The sequence below is a fragment of the Macrosteles quadrilineatus genome, unplaced genomic scaffold (genome assembly GCF_028750875.1).
Source record: "Macrosteles quadrilineatus isolate MER2022 unplaced genomic scaffold, UCM_ALF_1.0 Scaffold_2__2_contigs__length_208266976, whole genome shotgun sequence".
Lineage (NCBI taxonomy): Eukaryota > Metazoa > Arthropoda > Insecta > Hemiptera > Cicadellidae > Macrosteles > Macrosteles quadrilineatus.
The window spans coordinates 72,009,427-72,036,386 of record NW_026542595.1 but is presented as its reverse complement, the minus strand read 5'-3'; the positions used below and the strand labels follow the sequence as shown (position 1 = coordinate 72,036,386).

Sequence of the window (26,960 nt, the reverse complement as noted above, 5' to 3'; positions counted from 1 at the left end):
CATTTCACAAGTCTAGACAATCTAAATTTGTAGTTTCTTAATAGTAGGAATTATTTCAATACAATATGTGATATTGATATAAAATCTTACAAACCTCCACAAATTATACATAAAATCTATATATATAATTCCGTAAGTCAAATTTTTGTAAAGAAATTGTGAGTGACTGGATGGCCGTAGAAGGATGGGAGGGGTCTTATTTTAAAGGTCTTGACGTGAATTTTGAGGGAAAACTATTCATTTTTCTTAATTATGTGCCAAAAGGGTGTAACAGAATAAAATAATTCACATTTAAATAGCATGGGAATCTAATTTTATGTGTTTTTATTTAGTGTAAACACAGCTGTGATTATATAAATTGAAAAAAAGTTATAACTACACCTGAATGTGCATATGTTATTATTTTGTTATTGTAAAATTGTTTGTGAAGCAGTAAACAACACAAAGTGAAAATTAGATCAAATCTTTTGAACTGCAAACAATTTGATACTTTTAAGCTTAATACTTTACAATGGATTGTTTTTTTGCACAGTAATGTATAATGTCGAAAGACTACCACGCAGAGTTATTGTTCCTCGAAATGAAAACAACAGGCACCAGATTTGGCACAATATTAATGGAAGAAGAATAAATGAGCATCGGATGAACATGAATTTATTCCTGTGTATAAATTACCACTTTTAAATGAGATTGCATTACACATGGTAGGACCAAAGAACGATTTGATTTGGTAAAATTTTGGCGCAAGAACGAACCTTCACAAAAGTGGGCATTTATTTTTAAAAAACCCAGTGTTTACCCATGGTCAACTATATGTTGCTTTCAGAAAAGTAAAGAGGCCAGATTATGTTAAAATAGTACTAGAACCATATAAAGACCAAGTAATCGACCGAAATGGATACTACAAAAAACAAATTGTTTCAGAGAGATTTTGTCGTAGAATTAGCAGTTTACAATTTCGATGATGACATTATCTCTATGTGATTTTCTAAGATAATTTATCTATATTTAAAGAAATCTATATAGATTTAATTAATAGTCTTAAAGATTGTTTATTGGAAAATGTTCCATAGTTGTAAATTATGATTAGAAAGTTTATATTATAAACACACCGTATGTCCTTTGGAATTTTAATTTTAAATAGAGCAGACATCAAAATGCACTATGCAGGTATGTAATAACTATTATACATATCATAATTTACAAAAATGTTAAATGATAATTCAAGGTAGGGTAATCCATGAGACTAATAATTTGTACAAAATAATTACCATAATATAGGGGCTATTGCCCCTACAAGCCACTAGTTTTATGTGGTCTCACAATCAAATCAATGACACTAAAAAACTGTAAAAAGCAAATGACAACTTTAATTTCATTTGGAAAAGCGTCAAGGAAAAAGTGAATTTAACTAAAAAAAAAACTAAAACACTACTACAGTAAGACTCTTCGCTTAAAAAATAAGACTCTCCACTAAGTGACCAAAGACAAACTACTTTTGTAACTAAATACAAACAAATGCAAAGCCAAACATAAATTATTTGTACAGTTTTGCTATGTATGTACTACTAGCTGTACCCGCGGGCTTCGCCCCGTTTAGCTTCATAAGTATTTGCATGGCTCATTCACGTCCTGGTTGAAGTTCGTTCGCTACGCTCACTCACCTTTAGGTTGGAGCTCGTTCGCTGCGCTCACATGCCTTCAGGTTAGCTCGTTCGCTACGCTAACTCGCCTCAAGGTTGAAGTTCGTTCGCTACGCTCACTCACCTTTTAGTTGGAAATTAGCTGTTGTCATAAATAAAAAAAAAAATTAATAGTGCTGCACCCTGTTGGTAATCCTTGTAACTTTTATGCTGTTGAACATCATAGAACAGAACCAACTTGTTTAATTGAGACAGCTGTTAAGATTCATTAATTCCTTTTAAATATGAAAAATCATAAGATTAACATGGGAAACTACAGAGCCACTGGGGCGGAGCCCGAAAGGGTCTTTGAGATAAGAATATGCTTTAATGTTAATCGGGAATGTGAGCTATCATCATGCCAAATTTCAGCCCAATCCGTCCAGTAGTTTATGCGTGATTGAGCAACAAACACACACACAAACACACACACAAACATACACACAAACATACACACAAACTCACAAACTTTCAGATTTATAATATTAGTAAGATACAACTTCTTCACCTATCTTACCCCAGTATTGATTTACAATATTAACATGAAATGCGCCTAAATTTTAGTAAATAGGATTCTTGGCAAGAGATTGTTTGGCGGGGGGGGGGGGGTTACCTAGTAATATTGCATAAATGGACCTGTACATATAAAAAAAAAAGAAAAGCTGAGTTACTACAAAAAGAAAGGAAACCAACAATGAACTTGCATTTACAACGTTAATATGTTAATATAATGTTTCTTTCTAGAAAAAAAAAACTACTAATAATCAACTTCAAACTAGGTAAAACAGTCTTTAACAAATCTAAAGAAGTAAGTTTTGGCTCTTTGTGTGACCCAAAAGCATGGTAACAGTTACTAGGACATCCTGTAATCTCCACTGGTTTTAGAGATCTTTGCGTGTTTGTCTGCCTTCTTTACAGTGATGAAAATTTTTTGAGGACTCACTAGAAGACGAGCTGCTTTTGGAAGAAGAGTGATAGATTATAGAATATTTGCTCATTTTAATTTTCAGACTACTCTGTGTTTTCCCTGTTCCTCATGGGGTTTATCTTTGGGCATTTTTATTATGAGGGTGGAAAAGGGATCTGGAGGCCTGATGATTCAGAGAAGGGATTTTATTTTGTTTGCTTAATTTTTTGGGGTGGTAATTTTATTCAGAGCAGGATCCTGTCTGTGTTTTTTTTCTTCTCACAGTTTTTGTCTTTGTGCTTGTCTTTTTTCCTCATCTTTGTGCTCTTTATGCTGACGATGTTCCTTGTGTTCTTTATTTTTATTCTTCTCTTTATGTTCACGTTTGTTAGACCCTGTGGTGTCTGGTAACAAACCAGGTACTTCTGGCCATTGAATTTCACCTGCAAGGTTTACTCTGTCACCTCAGGAACACAATGAGGCAATGAGATAACATCTTGTGTTTTTACATCTTTTGTTACATTGCTTGTCCAAGGAACTTCTTTTCGTTCTGTAACAGCCGGTTCAGCACCAGGTACTTTTCTAGGAAGTTTGATAGCGGTTTTTTCCTTAGCTAAACTCTAGCCTTCTGACATTTCTTCTAGTTTAGAAATTACTGCGATGAGTTCAGTTTCAGAACTAGAGCTACTGATAAGGTTACATTGTCAGCAGAAAGAGCACAAAGATGAAAAAAAAGACAAACAAAAGGATAAACACCGTGTAAAGAAAAAAAATCACAGACAGGATCCTGCTCTGAATAAAATTACCACCCCAAAATATAAAGCAAACAAAATAAAATCCCTTCTTTGAATCATCAGGCCTCCAGACCCCTTTTCCACCCTCATAATAAAAATACCCAAAGATAAACCCCATGAGGAACAGGGAAAACACAGAGTAGTCTGAAAATTAAAATGGAGCAAATATGCTATAGTCTATTACTCTTCTTCCAAAAGCAGCTCGTCTTCTAGTGGGTCCTCAACAAATTTTCATCACTGTAAAGAAGGCAGACAAACACGCAAAGATCTCTAAAACCAGTGGAGATTACAGGATGTCCTAGTAACTGTTACCATGCTTTTGGGTCACACAAAGAGCCAAAACTTACTTAGATTTGTTAAAGACTGTTTTACCTAGTTTTAAGTTGATTATTACTAGAGTTTTTTTTTTATACAGAAAGAAACTTACAATACCTCGTAATAATTTATATGATTTCAATAATTTTACATTGGTTTTCGTAATTTAAACTAAAATTGTTACCTAATATTAACGTTGTAAATGCAAGTTCATTGTTGGGTTCCTTTCTTTTTGTGGTAACTCGGCATAACATTTTTTTATATTGTGACCGTGTTTTCGGTGGGGTGTTCGGCATCTAAATCCATGCCCAAATAGTTCAGTCTGCGCGGGTTCCCAAATTTCCAGGGGTCGGTCGAGATTGATTTGTACCTAAACACGGTCGCAAGAGTTTTGTTTGTAGGAGAAGGCTCAGAACTCTGTCCAGACTGGAAACACCAAGGTTTATTCTGTACGGCTCATCATTACCAACTCCTACCTTCTGACGATTTAAAACGATTACAACTGAGGGACAGCGTCGAGGGATTGTACCCCGATCGATAACGGCGAATAACGGCAAACAATGTCGATCAAATGACGTGGGGTGTCAGGGGAGTAACCCTGGTTCCCAAACGATTTACAGACGATCTAGTGGCCCAGGGTGTCAGCGGAGCGACCCTGGTTCCCAAACGATAGAAGTAGATCAAATGACCCGGGGTGTCAGGGGAGCGACCCTGGTTCCCAAACGATAGAAGTAGATCAAATGACCCGGGGTGTCAGGGGAGCGACCCTGGTTCCCAAAACGATCAAAACTTTGAACTAGCGTCGAGGGATTGTACCCTGATCGCTAACGGCGAGTATCAGCGAATAGGGTCGGTCAAGTGACCCGGGGTGTCAGGGTAGCGGCCCTGGTTCCCAAAGCGATGAAACGGCGAGCTAGCGTCAAGGGATCGTGCCTCGATCGCTATTGACGAAGAACGGCGAACAGGGTCGGTCAAGTGACCCGGGGTGTCAGGGTAACGGCCCTGGATCCCAAAACGATGAATTGGCGAGCTAGCGTCGAGGGACCGTGCCTCGATCGCTAGTAACGAAGAACGGCGAACAAAGTCGGTCAAGTGCCCCGGGGTGTCAGGGTAGCGGCCCTGGTTCCCAAAACGATGAAACGGCAAGCTAGCGTCGAGGGTTCGTGCCTCGATCGCTAGTAACGAAGAACGGCAAACAAAGTCGGTCAAGTGCCCTGGGGTGTCAGGGTAGCGGCCCTGGTTCCCAAAACGATGAAACGGCGAGCTGGCGTCGAGGGATCGTGCCTTGATCGCTAGTAACGAAGAACGGCGAACAAAGTCGGTCAAGTGACCCAGGGTGTCAGGGTAGCGGCCCTGGTTCCCAAGACGATGAAACAGCGAATAACCTCTATGCAAAACTAAAAAGGCAAACAAAAGTATATTCATCCTTTAATTAACGAAACAAAATAATACTTAAAGCAACGATCGAACATATTTTACCTTATCGACGTCTAAACGAACGTAAGAGCGGTAAAGTGTAGCTACAGTATTACTAACGTGTAACCAAAGGTATACTGCTCTCACCGGGGAGGATGTGTCTGACTGGGCTGGTGGCTGGGACGAGACTGACCAAGTGAACTCTCCGTTGCCACTGGCTCTTGCCTTCCCCCACCCTGCTCGAGGCCCGACACTAGCGCCTGGCGAGGCAGCGGCCGTTCCGAGAATCGTCCGGGATGAGGAGGGGTCAACGTTTCCTCAGCCCAGTACTTTACCACTCCTTATGTTACTACTTCCATAATCCAAAGCAAATAAAACGATCTTCTCTTCTTGTTCAATACGTCGTTTACTATGTATAAGGTCAAAAATTTTTAGGTGTCAAATTTTTGACCGTTACAATATGTACTGGTCCATTCATGTAATATTACTAGGTACATTGCTTGTCAAAGGAACCTCTTTTCGTTTTGTAAGCCGGTTCAGGACCAGGTACTTTTCTAGGAAGTTTGATCGCGGTTTTTTCCTTAGCTAAACTCTAGCCTTCTGACATTTCTTCTAGTTTAGAAAATACTGCTATGAGTTCAGTTTCAGATCTAGAGCTACTGATATGATTACGTTCTTACTTGTTTTGTGGAAATGTGTAATAACAACAAAGGACTCACAACGGTGAATTAAAAATCATTTGGAGAGTTTGATATCAGTGTGGTTATTTCATCAGGGTGTAAGATAGAAGAAGGTTTTCAGTTTGGCGGGGTTTGCATCGAGGAAATGGTGGTGGGAGGAGGAGGGGGAGAAGTGGAGGAGGTGGGGGCGGAGACATAGATCACATAATGTAGACTGGGGCTGTCATCTGCATATGGTAACCAGGCAAAGAATATAATATTTCAGTTTTGATGTGAGGGGGAAGATCAGTAACACAAATTGAGGGACCAGTTCAAGAAACATCCTAAAACTACTTCAGCTAACTACTCCCACTTGACGGTTATCACACATTTTCTTATGGCTAGATCCATGTTTATCACATGCTTCCATAGTTTTCACTTTTGATGGTCTCTGAGACATATGTTGTCAGAGTCAGAAAAAATCTACGTTTGGTTGCAAGGCAGATGATGAGAGATCCTGAGAGGTTGTTGAGGTGGAGGTTGCATCTCTTTTGATTGTTCTATCAATTATCAATTATCAATCATTAAGATGGGGACGCCACTTAGGTGCGTATTGTAACCCAAATATGAGTGAAGGATGAGTGTAGAATGGAGTGAGATGATCTGTGTAGCTTTGTTACTGACTAAGATCAGCTGTTTCATTAGCCAGGATCATTTATTTAAAGCCCAATGATCAGGAACAGCTGGGTCCAGTTTCGAACCATCAAAAAGCTACTTACTTTTCTCAGGATCGAACCGGCGACCTTTTGATTAGTAGGCGAGCACTTTAACCACTCAGCTACCCAGCCAGTTTAAGTCTAGAGATGCTGGACAGTGAATGATTGTGAAATCAATATATGTACTAACATACTAATCAGTATTCAATACTGATGAAAATAGTCTCTTTTTATATGATATAACTCCTTCAATCTTCATTCTTAATCCTTGAAACAAGGCAATAATAAATATTTTACCTGGAAATCAGTGTTGAGTAGAAAAATCCCTTGTCATAACACAGCTTAGCACACCTTTGCTGAGTTGTAGGTCGAGGAAAGTCTTTACGGAATCCTTTCAAAGGTTGGCTTCTCTCACTGACACAGGCTACTTTCTTGGCCTCAGGTGCAGGTTCTAGAGAATAAAAATATTCTGAGTTACTTACAATAAGGTGCCAACAGTACGAGGGGTTAAGTTAAATAAAAACCATAAGTAGCTAACATCAACTTCAATTTGATTGCAATTTTAAAATTTTGACTCACAGTCACATGAAAGATAAACTGTGTAAAGAGCTAGCTGATGATCACATTTGACCATACTTGCAGCTTAGCTGTTCTTGAGAGTTAAACTACAAACGATATGTGGATGAGATTCATAGTTTGGACAAAATTAGATTGAATCTTTGCCAGGATTGAATATTTTAAGGCGAAGATGAGTGGACCATGAGTGTTGTTTGAATGAGATGATAGCGTTGTTAATGACTAAAATCAGCTGATTCTTTAGTCAGGATACTTTTTATTATACTGTAAGCTTGAGGATCAAGGACACAGTTTTGAACCATGACAAATATTTTCACCTTTTTCAGGATTGAACCAGAAACCTGCTTAGGCTAAATCCACTCCGATAACTAGTTATTTATTTTAGTTAACAACGGATATTACTTTCTGTTTAGAGAGCAAGATATATGTAACTTTAACATTACCAGAGAGACCGGTTCGGTAGGCCATCACCATCCAGTTGGCTCCACAGGTGTCAAAGGGATCTCCTGGACATGGAGTGTTACACTGAATGTCCTCTGCATCTCTGGTTGTGTTGGCTTTAACAGAGTTGCCACAGAAACATTCCATCCTGCCACATATTACAAGATTGATAATTCAGAATCATACTTCTGGATCACTTTGCTATGGTATCTTCAGTTTGTAGTTTGAGGCAAACATGAATGGAGGACATTGGCGTCGTCAGCATCAAAACTTTGAGGGGGACAAAGGCGTGTCAGTCCTTCCGGTGGTTTGGGGGGTATGGAATACCCCCTTAGCAAACGGGGGGTCCGGGGAAAATTGTTTGAAAATACTGCCTCTGAAAACACCGTTTTTAAGCATGGATTTAAAGAAAATACATAGTATTTCCTCTCTAAAATATGTCTATATAATTAATATTTATAACTATTTTGTCATGTAAAAACATGTGTAAAGCTGTTACGTGACAAAACAAAACACTGAGAGAGGTTAGGTAAAACCTTGTAAAACGGTATTTGCTCAGGGGAGGTATAGATGAGGTTACGATGACAGCTGTAGGCTTCTCATTAGCAGAGGGAACACCATTACCGTAACAATATGGTTTTCAGCCGTCGGCCTCGGTGGTCTAGTGGTTAGCGTGTCGCGCTGTATGCTGAGAGTCCCGGTTTCGAATCCAATCCCGCTGGTGGCACCAACTTTTTGACTAAGATTTTTTTTCATTATCAGCAAGTTTGGTTGGTTTGGTTAGGTTATGATAGTAATTTTATAATAAAAAAATTATAAAATTGAATTTGAGGCATTTATAATTTTATTTTATGAACAGAACTATTTTTGCGATTAGTAAACCTTCATTGAGTTAAACCTTTAGTGAGTCGGTGGCTCAGTCGGTAGCGTCGCGGACTTCGGTCCCAAGGCAGCGATGTCGTGGGTTCGGATCCTGGTCACTGCCGATAACATTTTATCAGTACAGTTCACCTTTGTACTGTACCGGCTCACTCCTTGCTTTGCTGTTAACGATCCACGCACGGGCGCTTAGTCTATGTGGACGGGCAAATGCAAGGTTAAAAGAGGCCGCCAACCTCTTTTTTAAAAAAAGAAGAAAAAGAAAGAAGAGATTGCCAAAATGCTCATGCCAAATTAATTGAGCAATTATTTCTAGTTTTATTTAATGAACAGAATTATTTTTTCTATTAATAAACTTTTTTATATTAATTTCATTATCAGCAAGTTTGGTTAGTTCGGTTAGGTTATGATAGTAATTTTATAATAAAAAATTATAAAATTGAATTTGAGGCATTTATAATTTTATTTTATGAACAGAACTATTTTTGCGATTAGTAAACCTTCATTGCCAAAATGCTCTCGCTACTACAGCGCTGTTCACGGAGGAATTTTGAACTAATGCCTCAATCGTACCTCCCCTAAGTCAGACCCTTGTAAAACTTAGGTCAAATCAAAATAAAGCAACATACAGCTGCAAACGAGTACAGAGACCAGAGAAAAAGAAAACATAGAGGAAACACAAAGAGGACAAAATTGCTCGCCTTTATGCCATTCAAATACTATACAACGTTGGATTGTTATTTTTATGATTATAATACCGTAGGCACACTTATTTATTCTAATAGTTATAACGGTTTAAGAGGACCTTAATGATATGTGAAATCTTTGTCAGTTTGACGTACATTAAGTAAAGGAAATTTTTTTAAAAATTGTGACCTTAAAATGACGTTTGAACACAAATATTTAATCCTACAATCTTACATTTTTACAAGCAGGTTTTTTATTCAAACAATTTGTTTTTGACCTCAAAACATATTTAAACATAGAATTAAATCTGATACTAAATCAAATGTTTTTCAGTAGGTATTAAGTAAAAACTTATTATCAGGTTTAATATGCTTTATTTTACACACACACTACTGATATTAAATGCGGTCTCTCATATTACATCGTAAACATTAACTTTTCTTTATTTCTTTATTTATTATCTATCCTTCATGGAACCAAAAACATTTCTCCTAGTTTCACATTTTGAAATGAACAGTTTTGCAACCCGTTTTTCTTCCACCTTGTCTAATACGTCTTTGTGGACGTAACAAAGAGCAACATGATTCAATCTTTTTTGAGTCATGGTGGATCTTAGGTACGTCTTCAGTTTCCGCAGAGCACTAAAACTTCGCTCTGCTTTACAACTTGAAGCTGGACACACAAGCATTAGTCTCACCATACCTTCAACATTGGAGAATAGCTCCCTCACCTCTTTTGTCATAGAGGTCAGAACGTCCTTGGCGTCTTTTAAATTCAGCACCTTGTTTCTTAGGTGGAAAAGCTCAAGTTCTGACTTCAACGTTTGAACGTTGATTTCCGGATATAGCGCTAGCACACTGACATCATAACTGTCTCTTCTTAATAGGACTTTCTCAAGCTGAATCTGTTTTTCCATACCAATCTGTTTTCTGTGTTTCAAGTATGCGAGTTTTGAGACCATGTACAGCCGTGTCAATGACTTCAAAGTACTCCCGTCTGAAATGTTCTTCTGTTGAAGTAAACTCGTAGCTGTAGTCATTAGCATTTCCCTCAGATATCTTTTTGGGCACTTTCTTTCGTCTTGGGAGCCTTAATTCTTCTAGGCCCAGCTCAGCTATGGACTTGGTACACTCTTTGTAGACAGAAGAAAACTGCTGGTTGGTTCTGAGGTTTTGCAGACCATCAACAATGAGTTTAACAGATTCATATAATCCAACCACTGTTTTCTTCTCGCCTTGAAAACTTTTGTTCAGTAGTTCCAAAAGTTCAACAACTTTTCTACCCATAATCAGGCCTAAGTACGTGGTCCTATCTTTCAAACACACTCAACAAACCACTGGCTCCTTCATACTTACGTTCTGTGAGTTCATTCAAAGTTTTCAAAATTAATGGATACTTTTGCAAAATTTCATTGATTTGCCCTTTCCAGTATATCCATCTTGTGGGACACAGAGGTTTTATTTTTGCAATATTACTGACTGGACCTTGAGCTGCATCTTCAACTATATGTTTGTATTAATCTTTAGCTTTTGTGTTAGAAAACAATACTCCTAACTGATGAGCCCAATCCATTGCGTTTTTGACAGTTCTTAAAGTCTCACAGCTTGCTTTCATTACTAGATTGACACAGTGAGCACCACAGTGAATGTAGTCAGCAAGTGGTTGTTTCTCTATTACTACCGACTGAGTTCCTTTATGGATACCACTCATGTTACCAGCTCCATCGTAAGTTTGCCCACGAAGATTGGACAAAGGGAGCTCCAATCTAAGCAACACGTCAAAAATAAGAGCTGCTATATCTCTTCCACATGTATTTGCCGATTCTTAAGAGCCTAAAAAACTTTCATGAGGTTCGAGATCAGCATCAGCCCACCTGACACAAACACTGAACTGTTCATTGCCAGCAATATCTCGCGTCCCATCACAAATGACAGAGTACATCAAAGGGTTGCTTAATTTAATGCTCTGAACTATACTGGATACGATTTCATTTCCCAATATCTGTATGATTTCGTTTTGTATAGTAGGGTGAGTATAGGTAATATCTTTTTCTAGCCACAGTTTCAAAGACGGCTTGTCCTTACAGCGAACCTTTAATAGTTCCATTAGATTACCTTCATCATTTTTTGTGTCTGCTTACTGCCATACCTTGTCTAACAAGATACTTTACACTACTTATTATAGTCATAAGAGATTCTAAAGCAAGTTTTTGTTGTTCGAGTTTAACATGTGAGAGTTGTGACTCAATAGGTGCTTGTAACTGAGAGTAGCTTAAAACAGCTTGGCAATGAGCATCACTCGTTTGGTGGTTTCCAAACTTTTCAATAGCTTTTTTCCAGTTACTGAACCCTTTTTCACTAAAAGCCTTATCTGCTTTGGTAGCCAGTGTTTTTGCTGGGCACAACACAACTGCATGAGCATACAGTAAAAACAGCTTACCCCTTCAGCTCCACTGCTCCAGCCACATGTAGCCAAGGAAATCTCTCATACCAACTGGTCTGGAATTTCAGCACTCTACCTGAAAGTTTTTGCACCTGAAAATCCCCTGATAGAATCTGAGGCTGATGAGGAGAAGTGTGACGAATAGAGCAGTCAACTGATGCCACTATGTCTTGGTTGTTTCCTCCATCTTGCTGTGCTTCAACTGATGGAGAGCAAACAAATGATGATACAGCTCCAGAATTTGATGGTGACAATATTTTCTTCTGTTCAGGTGTAATATGTTCTTCATCAGTTTCTTGAACTATAACAAAGTTACATTTTTAGTAAGACTTCCGAACTACCTGTTAGAATAACAAATGACACCAAGATCACTTTTAAAATATTTTCTTCTGATTTAGGCCTACCGAAAGTAGGCCTATATATATATAAGTTTTTTTTTATCCCCTAACATGAAATCAATAACTATCTACGGAAAAATTCTTTTTATCTTTTACAAAAATATATAATATTTACTTACCATTGTCCTTTTTTTTTAAAAAAATTATAACAAATTTTGTTGTCCTTCTGCTCGTTTCATTTTTCATTTGTCAAGAAACAGTTCAACGTACTTTCAAAAAGTTTAAATTAAAAGAACTATATAACCGATACTACAGATAAAACACACGAGGGGAAAAAGGTTAACGTACATCTAAATACTGTAGTATCAACAACTGCCGACTGAAACGCGAGAAGAAGAAGCGACGTATAGACAAGCATCTAGGCATCCAGTGCAACTCGAGGATCGTGGATCGGAACAGCCCCCCACCACCGCACCATGTCGTACGCTTCCGAATCATACAGTGGAGCGAGCACCTTGCTCGGTGGCAGGGATCGATCGGGTGAACACGCATTCTGTATGATTTCTTTTTTATTCCTATTAAAATTTGCGATGGGGGGGACAAAACTGACTTTTCAAATATTGGGGGGACGCGTCCCCCATGTCCCCTATGGCGGCGACGCACGTGATGGAGGATGAGTCTTAAATATATTATGGGGAAGATCTGTTACTAACAGTCAATTTGCATTACTCGAGCCTTCACAGAATGGGGAAAAAAAAGGAAAGGTTAGCTGGTGCTTATGGTTGTTGCAATGGTTTTGAAACTAGTCTTGTGACCCTAGATTTTTTAACTGAGTTTTACATGTTATGTAAACTCTACTTCAGAGAAAAGCTGCTCAGAAAAAATGTGAAGTATTCCACGTGTTGATTGCTAAATAGTCAACTAAATTTTTGTTCATTGCCTGCAATTTTGACTATTAATAGAACTAGACATTGAGGTTGTTGGTGGATGGTGCAACATTACCATTCATTTTGGAACGGCAAAATCATGATTATCTTCTTCAGTCTTCTAGACATCATCCTCGTCTCTCACGGTCACGGAAACAATGTCATCTTTTTACGCTATTACAGCAAAATCATGATTATCTTCTTCAGTCTTCTAGACATCATCTTCGTCTCCCACAGTCATGGAAACAATGTCATCTTTCCCCGGGATTGCAGCAAAATCATGAATATATTCTTTAATCTTAAAAAACCTCCGCAAGCAGAGCACCGCGATTGCGGTGAGCGATTACAATCAGACCCCAGCGCCCCCTAGAACACGGCGCTCCCTGGTCCTCGGTGCCCCCTGGACCTCGGCGCCCCCTGGACCTCGGTGCTTAAACATAAACATGTTCTCACTCACCCGTACTCAACTCCTGCATAGTGAAAGCCTAAACTTCTACACAAGTTTGTACATCTCTGGGGAGAATTTGTTTTGTCCAGTTCTTGTTTGTAATCTTGCAGCACTCTGGGGTCTTCATCTTCAAAACATCCAAGCTTATTTCCAAACACAGGAATGTCTGTAACAATATTTAAAGATGCCAATAAATACAAAAGGTTTCAACATTTAAGATATACACTTTAGTTTTATCGAGACAGTGGGAATTCAAAATTATTACATCTAAATAGGAATGTTTTTTTAAATTGATGTATCTTCACACATGCAGTCATGTTGCAATTATTCACACCAAATTTGTTATAAGAGCCTCAATTGAGCATTCCTATCTTTTGTGTTCTCTGTATTAATGTCTTGTCAACAGTTGACACATAGTGTAAAGTATGTGTAACTTATGGTAACATTGTTACACTATGTTGTAAGAGAATGGTTCCAACTGTGGTTATTTACCAACAAACGTCAACTTATTTCCAGACATCATATTAACTTGGACAACTTGGTTCAGAGGTGATCGTAGTCATGTTTGAACCTACACAGTCTCAGGTTCCCTGGATCACAATGAGGGCAATTTGTCTCAATCAAGCTCCCATCACAAACTAGAAAAGTAGCTTATATCTGAGACCAGTGCCGTGCTCTTTAACTCATCCTTTACTATTTAAACTTCTCTTGGTATGAGCGTAGATTTGGCTAGTAAGAAGAGGATAGCCTAATTTGGCTAGAATAATATTGGATGAATTAAAGAACACGGTACTGGTACACGGCATGATAAAGACCTTCAGTGGCGTATCCAGGGAAGGGGAGTTAGGGGTTTAAACCTATCCCTTTGACATTTAAACATGATTTTTTATAATTAACAATTTTTTTCTACAATAAAAAAATCTATTTTATATGTCTCTAAATAGCCTAAAAACGCTAGTTTAAAGGTCTAATTTTCAAAAGTTTCCAGGGAGAGGGCCTCGTCCGAACCCCACCCTCCCCCCGCCTTCACAGGGTGGTATACCCCCAAACCCTCCGGTGTAACCTCCCCCCCCTTTCGGATATCTTAGTTACACCTATGGAGACCTTAATTTACAGGCTCCCCTCGTGCAACCACTCTGCCACCTAGTCTTGTTTAACAACTGTAAAAACATGGTAATAACATGGGTTATCTTCTGACCAGTTGTTACCTGTGATGCCAGTTTCATAGATGGACAGCATGACTCTCCCACCACACTTGGTGTCTGAGCTACCAGGACATGTCATAGAGCACTGGGAGGCATCCCTCAAGAGTGAGGGTAGAGGGTGGGTGTCACCACAGAAACACTGCACTCTGCAAACACGCATTTGTCATATGTATATTTTTTAATGCAGTAAAGACTTTTCACGGAAAATGTTAATGGTTTTCGAGTGGTGATAGTTACCAGTATATTGTATTTGTATCAAAACCTCATCTCGGATAAATTTTGTAAATTAACTGCTATGCAGAGTTTAAACAAATATGTGAATTTTTTGCTTAAGTTCTAGAGACAAAAATACGGTATCAGAAATCTGACACATATACTTTTTCCCGTTAGCTTGTCAACAACCCTTATCAATGGCACATGGGTAAGCGGTGAGAGTTAACTTTGATCATGTATAAAAAAAAAACACACAAAAGTTGTAATAAACTTTTGAATTGTAATTTTAACAGCAATAGGGTTCCATTTCGTTTAGAGTTAAAAGGACTACTATAAGATACACACAATTTGAATCAAAATCGGTCAAGTTGTTTTTATGAAAAAATCCTATTTTTCTGTTAAAATAAAAGTTGCAATAACTTTTGAACCATAATTTTTATAGCAATAGGGGTTACACCATCTAGATCAGCGTCAAAAGGAGTATAGCCATAGATAAAACTTGTATAACATGCTAAATTTTAATCAAAATCGTTCACACCAATTTTGAGAGAATTCTATATTTTCGTTATTTTATGAGAAAATCCCCATTAAAAATAAAAATTTAAAAAAATTTTAATCAGGTGATACTATGGATTAGTACCTACATACCAAATTTCATGTCAAAAAGATTTTGATATAGTACTTAATAAACTACTTTTATTAAAAGGCACATTTATTTATTCCAAATTTATCGAATGAAAGTGTATAATGTAATACCAATGTAAATCAGTACGATCAAGTAACCGTTATCAATAATTTTGTAGTAATCACATTACACATCTACCTGTTGTTGCCATTATTTTATTAAAAAAGACCATATTTGTTTGAGCCAGTCACAGAATGTGCTAGTGTTGAAAATTCTATTTTCCAACCAATTTTTTGTTGCTGACCAAGTTTATGAGTCTTGACAGTTAGTTGCTATCATGTGTATAGTCAATGCTATAGAACAAAATAAGCCATTCCATTAGTTTGACTTGGTAAAAAAGTTTGTGTATTCGACAGTAATCAGTAATAGAGATCAGCACAATCTGTCAGTGGGTCACATCAACTATGACGATTTTGATTAAAATACTGTAATGTCCAGTTTTATCAATAGTCAAAAAGGAACTCTAGACAACAATAATATGTCTAGCTAGACACATCAGACCAAAGTGCTAAACAACCATTAACTGAATGATTCTTACCCATATTCAACCCCAGCATATAGATAGCCAAGCTTGAAGCAAGTGTTTCTACATTGTTCCGGTGAGTTCTTTTGTAATTCCTTGAAAAATCCAGATAGCAGACGATCGTTAACGTTATCTTTGTAGCACCCAACATAGTTCTCAGTGACTTGTCCTCCTGATTCCTGAGCTGGAAAATAGTTTTATATTTTAACACGTTCATCATCCTTCTACCATCAGGAGTTCTTCTGAACAAAAGATTTGCCATTTTTATTCTACTGTATATCCATGTACTGGCAAACAAAGTTAATGAATGTAAAGACTCTAATAAGGTGAGCCAATCATTTGAACAATAACCTTAAAGCAGTATTTTATACAGGATATGGAACACAATACAATTAACTTTAGCAGCTCCTCCAAAATGCATTAGGTACCGATTTTCTTTAAAACTAAGAAAGTCAGCAATCATCAATGTTTTATGGCACTATAAAGTTTATCTTACCAGGAGATTCGCTGGTGGCTAGTTTGGTGGTGTAGACGCTGATAGTTTCATCTCCACCACATCTCTTGCTAGAGTCTCCGACACACGAGGCTATACAATGTGACTCGTCTATCTTCAGACTGGCGGCTGGAGCATTCTTGTCACACAGACACAAGATTCTGGCACAAAAATAGGCCCTTTCTTGTGAAACAGTTATAAATTTATGAATACCGGTTACTCATAATAGGTAACTAAGATTCTTTTACAGTCATGGAATAAAAATTAAAAAACCGGGGATGCACAACAGGGGGATCAAATTTACATATTAGATACAGTACGTAACAATTTATTGCAATTGCCTTGTCACAGCTCTTTTCATATGAATTGATGATTTTTATCACTTCAACGTTCTTTTTTGACTATTTTGTCATGCATTGCGGATTAGCATAATTTACCATTTTATTGGTGATTATGTCACAGCTAATTTAATAAAAAATATATTAACATAGTACAAAAAATAAAATTAGCCTTCAGCACTAGCTTAAGTATACTGTATTTAGATTCAGGTAATATTAGTTCTAATTAATTTAGAAGCAAAATTTATTTTAATAGCTAGTCCTTTAAGCCCCAACGTCCATTGTATCAAATGTCATGAATAAACACAAAAACAAACAAAAATCACTTATGTGAGCTATAATTCGTCCATAGTAACATCTGAAAACTGAGCCTGATGTTTTCTGCAGTGTAGGAGATAAGCTTAGAACTAACTGTACCACAGAGAAGTAAGGGACAGAGGATACACTCCATGGTACACTTGAGTGGTGTCTACGGAAAAGTCCAACACTGCCCCCCTTGCCCTCATGTACTACAACGCTCACAGTGGAGGAAAACTCTGTACCCAGTGCGAGAGGAATTTCCGCACAGTGCTTGCTGTTTGGGCTCTTCCTTCCTTGTCACAAGTATATTTCCAGCACAACATACTAGAGCTGAAAGCACACGGTTGTCTCTTAAGTGTGTTTCCTCTGTACCTTACTTTTCTGTGGAACTACTTTGCTTGGACATTATTGGATTTTCTAAACTAGCAGAGTTGTCTAAAGCCCCGTGTACACGAGTATTAGCAGCTAGTTGATTAGCGCTAATAAATTCGATTCGTGTAAACAGTCTATTAGCGTAAAAATTACTAGCCCGCTAGCATTTTACTCGCTGCTAGTCATTTTGAACATGTTTGATAATACTAGCGCTAATAAGTGGAGGGGATGGTCACGTGACCACTAGAGCTAGTGAATTAGCGCGGTACTAGCGGGGTATTTGCACTTCTGCTAGTGCTAATCGCCACTCGCCATACGCCAGTGATAGTGCATCAGTTGTTTTTTGTCTGACAAGTAGAGGTGTTTGTTAAAATGAGTGAACTTAAGTGGAATGTTGACCGGATCATAAAGTTTTTCTAATCCACGTTCGAACCCACTCAGATCGTTTCTTTTTATTAAGTTCATGTTCACACAACTCTTTGTACACTAATTCTTAAAATTTGTCTTAAAACATTTTGATTTGAGGGAACAGAAGACATTTTGTGCTAAACTGATGACTATTGCGACCAATGAACACTTCACTTCTACATGACTAGCGCTAATAACTAGCCACGTGTAGATGGGAATTTATGCGCTAGTGTGCCCAGCTAGTGCTAATAGCGAATATTAGCTGCTAGTAAACTAGCTACATGTACACGGGGCTTAAGGTATGGTCTCAGCTAGGAAACAACAGTAGATGAAGGGTGCAAATCCTATCTCTGTCCCTGGCCCGATTGGTGTGAGAGGCACATCTTAAATAATCAGGAACCAGGATGGCAGTTAGGAAGAATGTTTTGTGAGTTGTACCTCTGGTCAGGCATTTTGATACTCTTTACCTATCATTTCCCTATGAGGGTTTTCCACCGGCCATGTTCTTATTAGGTACAAACAATTGCATTTTGGTGTTAAATGGAGAAACGTATCTCACCAGAGTGTATGTGTTCACTACTTATTTGTTACCTGGATTTAAGACCAGCGTACTGGAAGTTCTTGCGTTCACACACAGATATGCATGTCTCTGGTGTCAAACTAAATATAAAATTCTGTTGATGACCCTTGAATAAATCACCCTGAGAGTCTCGGTAACATCCAAGATATTCCGCATAGCTGATGCAACCTAAGTAAAGCAAACAAAACGTTAATAGTGTGAATTAACAATTGGAAATATAAACATTTGCAGGTTTAGGATTAATGCAATCAGCATTATATACCGTATATTATATTGAAGAGCTAAAACAAGTATGGAGGCATAAACCTGTATAGTCATTTTAAAGTAAACACATAATATAATAATTTTAATGTACCTGTTTTATTAAAAAGTGTAAAAACTCCATAACAGTCTCGAATACTTTAAATATTTATATTTACCGGTACGGTATTTAATATTTTTACTAAAGTTTGTCCTGTATCTCTTATTTTGAACTAGGATTTAACTAATTTAGCTAGCTCAGTTGTGAATCAACTTCAGAAAAATGTGTAGGTCATTAATAGAAGAGAAAACTATTCTGATGAATATGTTATCCGAAAATTAGAGTCTCCATCAAGCTCCCGTTGTAGTCAAGTGAGCTAATTTGAATTTGAGATGTTGCGTTGTGTTCCTTGTGTTCCTTACTTCATTCAATAGTATTCTAAAAATTCCAGCTGATTTCCATCCCTACAAGACTATTAGTCTAGTCGTGGTAATTGAAAATGTTGTGAAAGAAAACACTCCCGCCAAGTATAAATCACGTTCTGTGATTAGCTTGCTGTGGTCTCAGTCGTCTAATGCTATTCCAGTCCATCACAAGTTCACAGACAGGAATGGTCGATAGTGTTTGGATTTACAAAATGTACACAAGGGTTGGTGGGAGTTGGGAGTGCAGAGGTGGTACCTGGATGTTCTATGGTGCTGGCCAACCGCTGTTCATCAGTCTTATTTAAATCAGTGACCAAAGTTGGGGGAATTCAGCATGTACGAGTAGATTGCAGTGTGAGGCACTATATTTCTGAGGTCGAGTTGATGGTAATATTAAGCTCAGAGTTATTTGAGTTTATAGCTTGAGTAATATTTTTAGAAATTTTTTATTTGTAAAAAAATTCTTGATGAGCATCGTACGTGTTATTAAATTACCTGAAATGACAAAAATGCATCAAATAACACTTCTAATAATGTATTTATACTTATACTGTTTGCTCACAAGATGGTATAAAGGTTGGTAAGTGGTGATCGATTTTGATTGGAGTATCCAATTGAAATAGATCATCACTTACATTTTTACCTTTTTTATGTATTTACGGTCTTGTGAGTAAACGGTATTAAGTGTAAATATTAAATATATTATTAAAAAAGTGTTATTTGATATATTTTTGTAATTTCAGGTTTTATTTATTGTTACTGAATTTGTATTTTTACTATAGTTAAATACTGATTACTCATAAAGCAATAGACAAAACCAATAAATAACATATTTTACTGTTTCATTCTGATTATTGTCTTAGCCCCTTGAACCTTGTAACCTCAGATTACAGACTAAATTCAATAGTTTAGGTAGGTAACTTACTGTGAACATTAGGACAAAAACTAAAAGTAGTATCATTTTATTGGGATGTGGTTTAGATGAAGTTAGGAAAAAAACCCTTTATGATTTGTACCGTAAGGTAAAAAGGGATTATTCCTCCAAAGTCAATGAAGCAAAGAAGAGTCACTTTGGTGACATCATAAACTCGGCACCTAACCCATGTAAGGCCGCTTGGGACATAGTCAATGCTAGACGGCAGACAGGAACAAGGCCTAAGATCTTAACAAGCCCTGACGATTTCAATGACTATTTTGTTAATATAGCTGGTGATATTGTAAATAGTTTGCCTGTATTACAGAGTGATCCCACCCTGGAAGTAACAGACCACTCATCAACACTAACACTTGACACCTGGAGCAAGGTGAGTGCTCATGAAATCATATCTATGGTGAAAAACTTCAAAACTTCTAAAAGCCAAGATGTATTTGGGATGTCTTGTAATGTATTGAAATCAGTTATTGAGATTATAGCACCCCCACTTGCTAAAATTATAAATGCATGTCTTGAGGTAGGTGTTTTTCCAGACATACTCAAAACGGCCCGTACAATACCTGTTTTCAAGAAAGGAGATTCCTCACTTGTATCAAACTACCGCCCAATCTCAATACTTCCGGTATTCTCTAAGATCTTTGAGACCGTAATTCAAGTTCAACTTGTATCCTATCTAGAGCACAACCACCTGCTGATTGATGCACAGCATGGCTTTAGGAGGGGTAGATCAACTACCAGTGCTTTACTCAGCCTTATGAACACTATAATTGATGCATTTGAACATAAGTCTTCAGTCTTGCTAAGTCTATGCGACTTAAGCAAGGCGTTTGATGTGGTGTCACATGATGTGCTTATTTCTAAAATGACAAAATATGGAGTTGGTGGTACAGCTCTAAAGACAGTTTCTAGCTATCTTGCCAATAGAAAACAGCTGGTTTCGGTAAATGGGGCCTCGTCCAGTATTAAAAGTTTAACCCACGGGGTACCGCAGGGTTCGGTGCTTGGACCGCTGCTATTCTCGATCATGATTAATGACCTTTGGCTTAATGGCTCTACATTGCTCTTTGCAGATGACACCACGCTCATATCCAGAGGGGGCGATATTCCACGGTTACGGACTGAAGCCCAAGATCTCCTTGAACAGGCCAAAGTGTGGTTCAATATGAACAAACTAAAGCTTAATGACGAGAAAACCAAGTCGATTTTGTGTACTCTGAAGACGGACGCAAGGGAGGAAAGTGCTGTTAAGCTATTGGGTTTTTGGATTGACCCGAAGTTAACCTGGAATCACCATATATCTCAGGTATGTGTCAAGCTGTCTAGAGTGTGCCATCTTCTCAGAGAGCTCAAATCTGTGTTGACTAAGTCACATTTGGTAACTGTCTACCACGCGCTCTTTCACAGCCACCTTGTGTATGGGATTGTGGTCTGGGGACATTCTACAGATACTCAGGACCTACTACTTCTTCAGAAGAGGGCAGTTAGGATTGTGTCCAATTCTGGCCATTTGGACCACTGTAGGCCGTTATTTATTGACTTGAAGATCCTCACCGTCTTCAGTCAGTACATCTACAGCATCTTAACTATGCTAAGAGTAAACCTCGAAGACTTTAGAAAAAGAGGGAGTCACCATGACCACGGTACCCGCAGAGCTGGTGATTTGGACATACCCCGATGTCGTCTTGGTATGACACAGCGAGCGTATCCTCAGTCAGCCCTGAAGATTTTTAATGCTCTACCGGATGAGGTGAAGAACCTGAACCCGAAGGCTTTTAAGAAAAGACTGAAGGATTGCTTAGTGAAAAGGCCGCTCTACTCTCTTCAAGAGTTACAAGATGGGTCTCTATTTGAGCAATAAAAAGCCTCAACACACTTCTGACGCAGTCTATCCAATTTTCATTGGTCAACGACGAAGACGACAAGTATTACAAGTAAGTAAGAGAAAAAGGTATAAAACAATGTTACTAAACTTAAAGAGTTAAACTTCTTGTTTGGTTTTACTGTATCAATTAGTCAAGTTAAGATTATTATACTGCCTCCAACCCAGAAGTATTTCATAGAAACCTCCACACAACATTTATCTACCATTTTGAAGATGTAAAATAAAATGAAATAGGAAATTAATTCAAAATTAAGGCAAATAAATAAGTGAATTTAAAGTACACTATATAACACAAAATGCCATAAATGTTGAAATTCTAATCATGAATCTGTATTTTGAAAAACACATAAGTTCCATAACACACAGTTACACAAGAGATTTGGTGATAGAATATTTACTCATTAATTTGGAACCTAGGTCTACTACTTATTTTATCTTGTAACTATACTTACTAGATTCCTAATCAGTATTTATAATTTTTCTTAAAAGAAACACAAGTAGTACAATAAAATTGAAATTGCTTAAAAATAATACTAAAATATGTTGACATTATTACCTATATTTTAGTATTTATATTTGAGTTGACTTCAAGTATTTGCTTTTTTACTTTTTTAACAAGACTTGGCTGATAAAGTTATTTTTTGTCTCAGATTAAATATAACTCACTTACCCAAACAGCTGACTACAATCAGCTGTAGTTGCACTCGCCACATGACTGCAAGCTTCAACAAACCGTTCGTCGCCACAATTACAGAGGCACTGGCAGTGGTAGTGGGTTGGGGGGAGATTGACGGGGTTTCCCTAACATTGACCTTTGACGAGTCAGTTAATGATGCCTTCAGGCTAAAATTCAAGCTATATTATCTCCCTCGTCTTCGCAGTAGCAACACAACTAATAAGGAAAGTGTTATACCAAATCAAAAACAAATATTAGGCTTACTACCTATTTAAATGGTTTAGTGTTTGATCAGTATGTTTATCTGATACTTGAAGTTATTTAAATAGAGACACTTCTCAGCCGGGTACAATAATTAGTTGATGGACTATGAATGAATTTTAAAACGTGATTTTATGCAATTCAATAATAACGGATTGTAGAACAAGATTAAAAACATGATCTAGTATTGCTACTTTTGTCGTTGACAACATAAATCTATAGTCAATGCTGGAATGAATTCCCCTGTATTGCCCGCATCGCCTTTGGTGACGAAAGAGCTGATCCATTCCCTAAAATAATGACATTTGCTGTTGTGATATCATAAAAATTAATTTGATGAGATAAAAGCTAATAGGTATGAAGTTACCAACCACGCAACCCTTATCAGACTAATATTTTGATAATTAAAAATTATACTAGACCTAGTAAGATTTAAATTATTATGGGTATTTTAAGGAAGAAGTTAAACATTTTAAATTCGAAAATAAATATCTCTATGAATAAACATTTTTATCAATCACTTCATACTTCCGTATAATATGTTCTTAGAATGATTATTTATTTTTATTCACTTTGGAGTGTTCAGTGTTTGATTTTTTGCCGACCAACCACTTGATCTAAACCATGCTCTCTCATTAGACACTCATGTTTTGATGACTGTTTAAATGGTTTTGTACCGCAAAGATTTATCCTCATCGGCATTTCTGTCCAAACATATCCGAAACAAAGTCCATAAAAGAGTTCAAGTTGAATAAACAAACTGTTATCGTTATAACAACCGGGGGTCCAACTAATTGTTAACAGAAGTTGGTTATTTTCATACAAAATAAAAATAGGTCGGTGTTTTCTTAAGGAACCCAGTCAACTTATAGAGACTAGAGATAAAGTTGGTAATGATTTATTTATCCCAGGCTCTCTGTGCTGGATGTGACGACAGTAAAAGATAGTAATGACGTAATAATATAATTCAGCAGTCTGTTATAAATACTATGGAGATCCCCCTAAATAATTTACGTGACAACTACTTCCATGCGTGATTGTTAAATCATTGTCGATTGACTTTTACAAGAAATAAATATTTTACGTTTTCAGACCATTTTGTAGAGCTTAAAAAAATAATTTTGTATATTTAAGCGTTGTTATATGCCTAACGGTTACGGAGATAATTAAAAAAAACTTTAAATTTAAAATTCCCATGTTATTCTTATGAAGAATATATAAACTTGTTTATGGATATATTTTAATCAAATTTGGAAATGTTGTTTATTTCATACTAAGCTATCGACATTTCAATAAAAACACACCTCAATACCTTCCCTGCAGCAGCAAACCTTTGTACTATACTCATCTATATAATTAATACGCTACATGAAACTTTGTCGGTTGAACTCCTCCGCCATTTCTTAACCGATTTTATCCATTGACGTCTCATTGGAAAGAGCGTGTGGCGTAGATTTGCAAACTGGCCTTACTTAAATGTTTGAAAAAGTCCCTTGGGCTCTGCCCCCAGTGGCTTTGAAAGTTCCCATGTTATCCTTATGAAGAACAAAATTGTTTACATTTTGATCAGCTGTATAGTTTAATTGCTGTTATTTATTTTTCAATTCAATGAAACGCATTGAGTAAGGGAGAATGTTTTATCTATGGTACTGTACATTTATTTACTATTTGAGTTTGTGTAAACATAACCCCCAAGACGGATCGTGGTCTGACTTAGGGGAGGTACAAATGAGGCATTTAGTTCAAAATTCCTCCGTGAACAGCGCTGTAGTAGAGAGCACTTTGGCAATGAAGGTTTACTAATCGCAAAAATAGTTCTGCTCATAAAATAAAATTATAAATGCTTCAAATTCAATTTTACTATTTTTTAATTATAAAATTAAACTATCATAACCTAACCGAACTAACCAAACTTGCTGATAAAGAAATAATATAACAAGAGTTTAGTAGTCGGAAAAATAATTCTGTTTATTAAATAAAACTAGAAATTGCTCAATTAAAATTTTATAATGACTTAATTATAAAATTAAACTGTAATAACCAAACCAAACCAACCAAACTTGCTGATAATAAAAAAAATCTTGGACAAAAAGTTAATGCCACTAGCGGGATTCGAACCCGGGATCTACAGTATATCAGCCCGGCACGCTAACCATTAGTCCACCGAGGCCCGATGGCTACCGAAAGTTTTGTTACGGTAATGGCGTTCCCTCAGCTAATAAGAAGCCCTCAGCTGTCATCGTAGCCTCTTCTATACCTCCCCTGAGTAAATACCATCGTGTTAGTATGGTCAAGGCCACACTGTATCTTAAATTTGTGTATTTATCGTTATTTTGTGTCGCTATGACGGATCGTGTTAGCATGATCGTAACTTAAATTTGTGCATTTATCGTTGTTTTGTGTAGCTATAATTTGTTTATTTGTTGTTTTATTCTTTTAAATGCCTCCGACGTGACGACAACGACACATACAGGGTGATTGATATAAGTGTGCCAGCCGTTTTATTCGAAAACTATAAGAGATATCAAAAAAAGTTAAATGGTAAGTGCCTTGGATTTTTTATTTAAAAAATTGTAGTAAAGTCAAAAAAATTATTTTAGCCGCCATTTTTCCAATATGGCCGCTAACTTTGATTTTTCTTATGGAACACCCCGTATTTTATGATGTATTCTGGTAGAAAAAGTAATTTTAAGACGATTTTATGCATGTGATTTTTTTCATAAACCTAACCGTTTCAAAGATAATAATGGTTAAAGTTTTGAAATTTCTGCATTAGAAAGAGTTTCGATAAAGGCCTAAGCAAGCATGCCAGCTGTTTTGATCGAAAACCATTCAAAATTTCACAATTTAAACCATTATTATCTTTGAAACGGTTAGGTTTATGAAAAAAATCACATGCATAAAATCGTCTTAAAATTACTTTTTCTACCAGAATACATCATAAAATACAGGGTGTGCCATAAGAAAAATCAAAGTTGGTGGCCATATTGAAAAAATTGCGGCTAAAATCATTTTTTTGACTTGACTATAATTTTTTAAATAAAAAATCCAAGGCACTTACTATTTAACTTTTTTTGATATCTCTTATAGTTTTCGAATAAAACGGCTGGCACACTTATATCAATCACCCTGTATAGACAGGAGGTGTAATAAAATTGTAATAACGACCGCAGCTACAGAACAGTGGCGCGTCAGCACCTGACCCTGGACAATCTCAACTATTAGGTTACAAATGCGCCCTAACACTACCCCAAAACGACTTTTCGTTCTCAAATGGCCCTCTATCAATGACCTCTGTGTTGCCTGTACAGCGAGGCATTTTGAGAAGGAGAAAACCGGCCGGAATGCTTTAGGGACCGGTAATCTTTGAGTTTACTCTTTTAAACTCATTGTAAATATGACTGTTATTCGTTTTGAAATAACTCTTGTAATACCTTACAATTGCTCGAATTCAAGCAACATGTACACTAGTTAAAATTAATCTTATTTAAATATGAAATAAATCTGACAATTTTCAGGGTATATTTTAGTAGAAACCCAGCCAGGTAAATGGAAATTCGCTTAGTCTGCAGGTTTGCTGCGGCGGGGGTATTCTTGTTTGTCCTTAAATTAGGCCTATTTATGATTCATGTTAAATAGTCCATAAGCCAAAACCATACCTACCTGACTCGTCGCCATAATTTCTGATTTGATTTAAGCTATATATTATACAATATACAAGACCTATTGTGTTTTGTACTAAAATGTCTTATTGTCTTTAGATGCAGAATATGGGATTTCTAATTCTGAAAGTTACCACAGAGCACTTGGAGACATTCTAAAACATTTAATGTATCTGACAACACACTGACTGCAAATCAATGCTATTTTGTAGAGCCTTTTAGTACCTCACATGTGCAATTTCTCTAAAGATCTTGGCATCATCAGCAAAAAGTAGTTAATACATTTGAACCCATGTACTGAACCAAATCGTTGATAAAGATAGTGAACAAGACTGGGCCCAGGGCCAGAAGGCCCAGAAGTGATCCCTGAGGCACCCCAGGAAGAGAAACATCCTTAAAAAATAACCTATGCTTAATCAATTTCAGTAAAAAATTAAAAGAAAACAATACACATTAATGCCTAACTTAGAGTACCTTTTGAATTCCTAAAGTAAATAATACAGACAAAATAAAAAAATAGTAAACAAAATGTATGT

General features: G+C 36.9%; 1 protein-coding gene across 1 annotated transcript in view; it reads right to left on the bottom strand.

Annotated features, from left to right (window-relative positions):
- The window catches only part of LOC128985882 (uncharacterized), a 46,267-nt gene extending 23,689 nt beyond the window's left edge, over positions 1 to 22,578 (bottom strand). Inside the window, exons 1-8 of the mRNA XM_054405846.1 lie at positions 22,496 to 22,578; positions 18,355 to 18,511; positions 16,349 to 16,506; positions 15,868 to 16,036; positions 14,435 to 14,577; positions 13,236 to 13,392; positions 7,509 to 7,654; positions 6,787 to 6,940 (exon numbers count right to left, since the gene is read on the bottom strand). Coding sequence (XP_054261821.1) covers positions 6,787 to 6,940; positions 7,509 to 7,654; positions 13,236 to 13,392; positions 14,435 to 14,577; positions 15,868 to 16,036; positions 16,349 to 16,506; positions 18,355 to 18,511; positions 22,496 to 22,538 — 1,127 coding nt within the window. The 5' untranslated portion in view covers positions 22,539 to 22,578. The remainder of the gene's footprint in view (positions 1 to 6,786; positions 6,941 to 7,508; positions 7,655 to 13,235; positions 13,393 to 14,434; positions 14,578 to 15,867; positions 16,037 to 16,348; positions 16,507 to 18,354; positions 18,512 to 22,495) is intronic.
- Between the last annotated feature and the right edge of the window lie 4,382 nt (positions 22,579 to 26,960).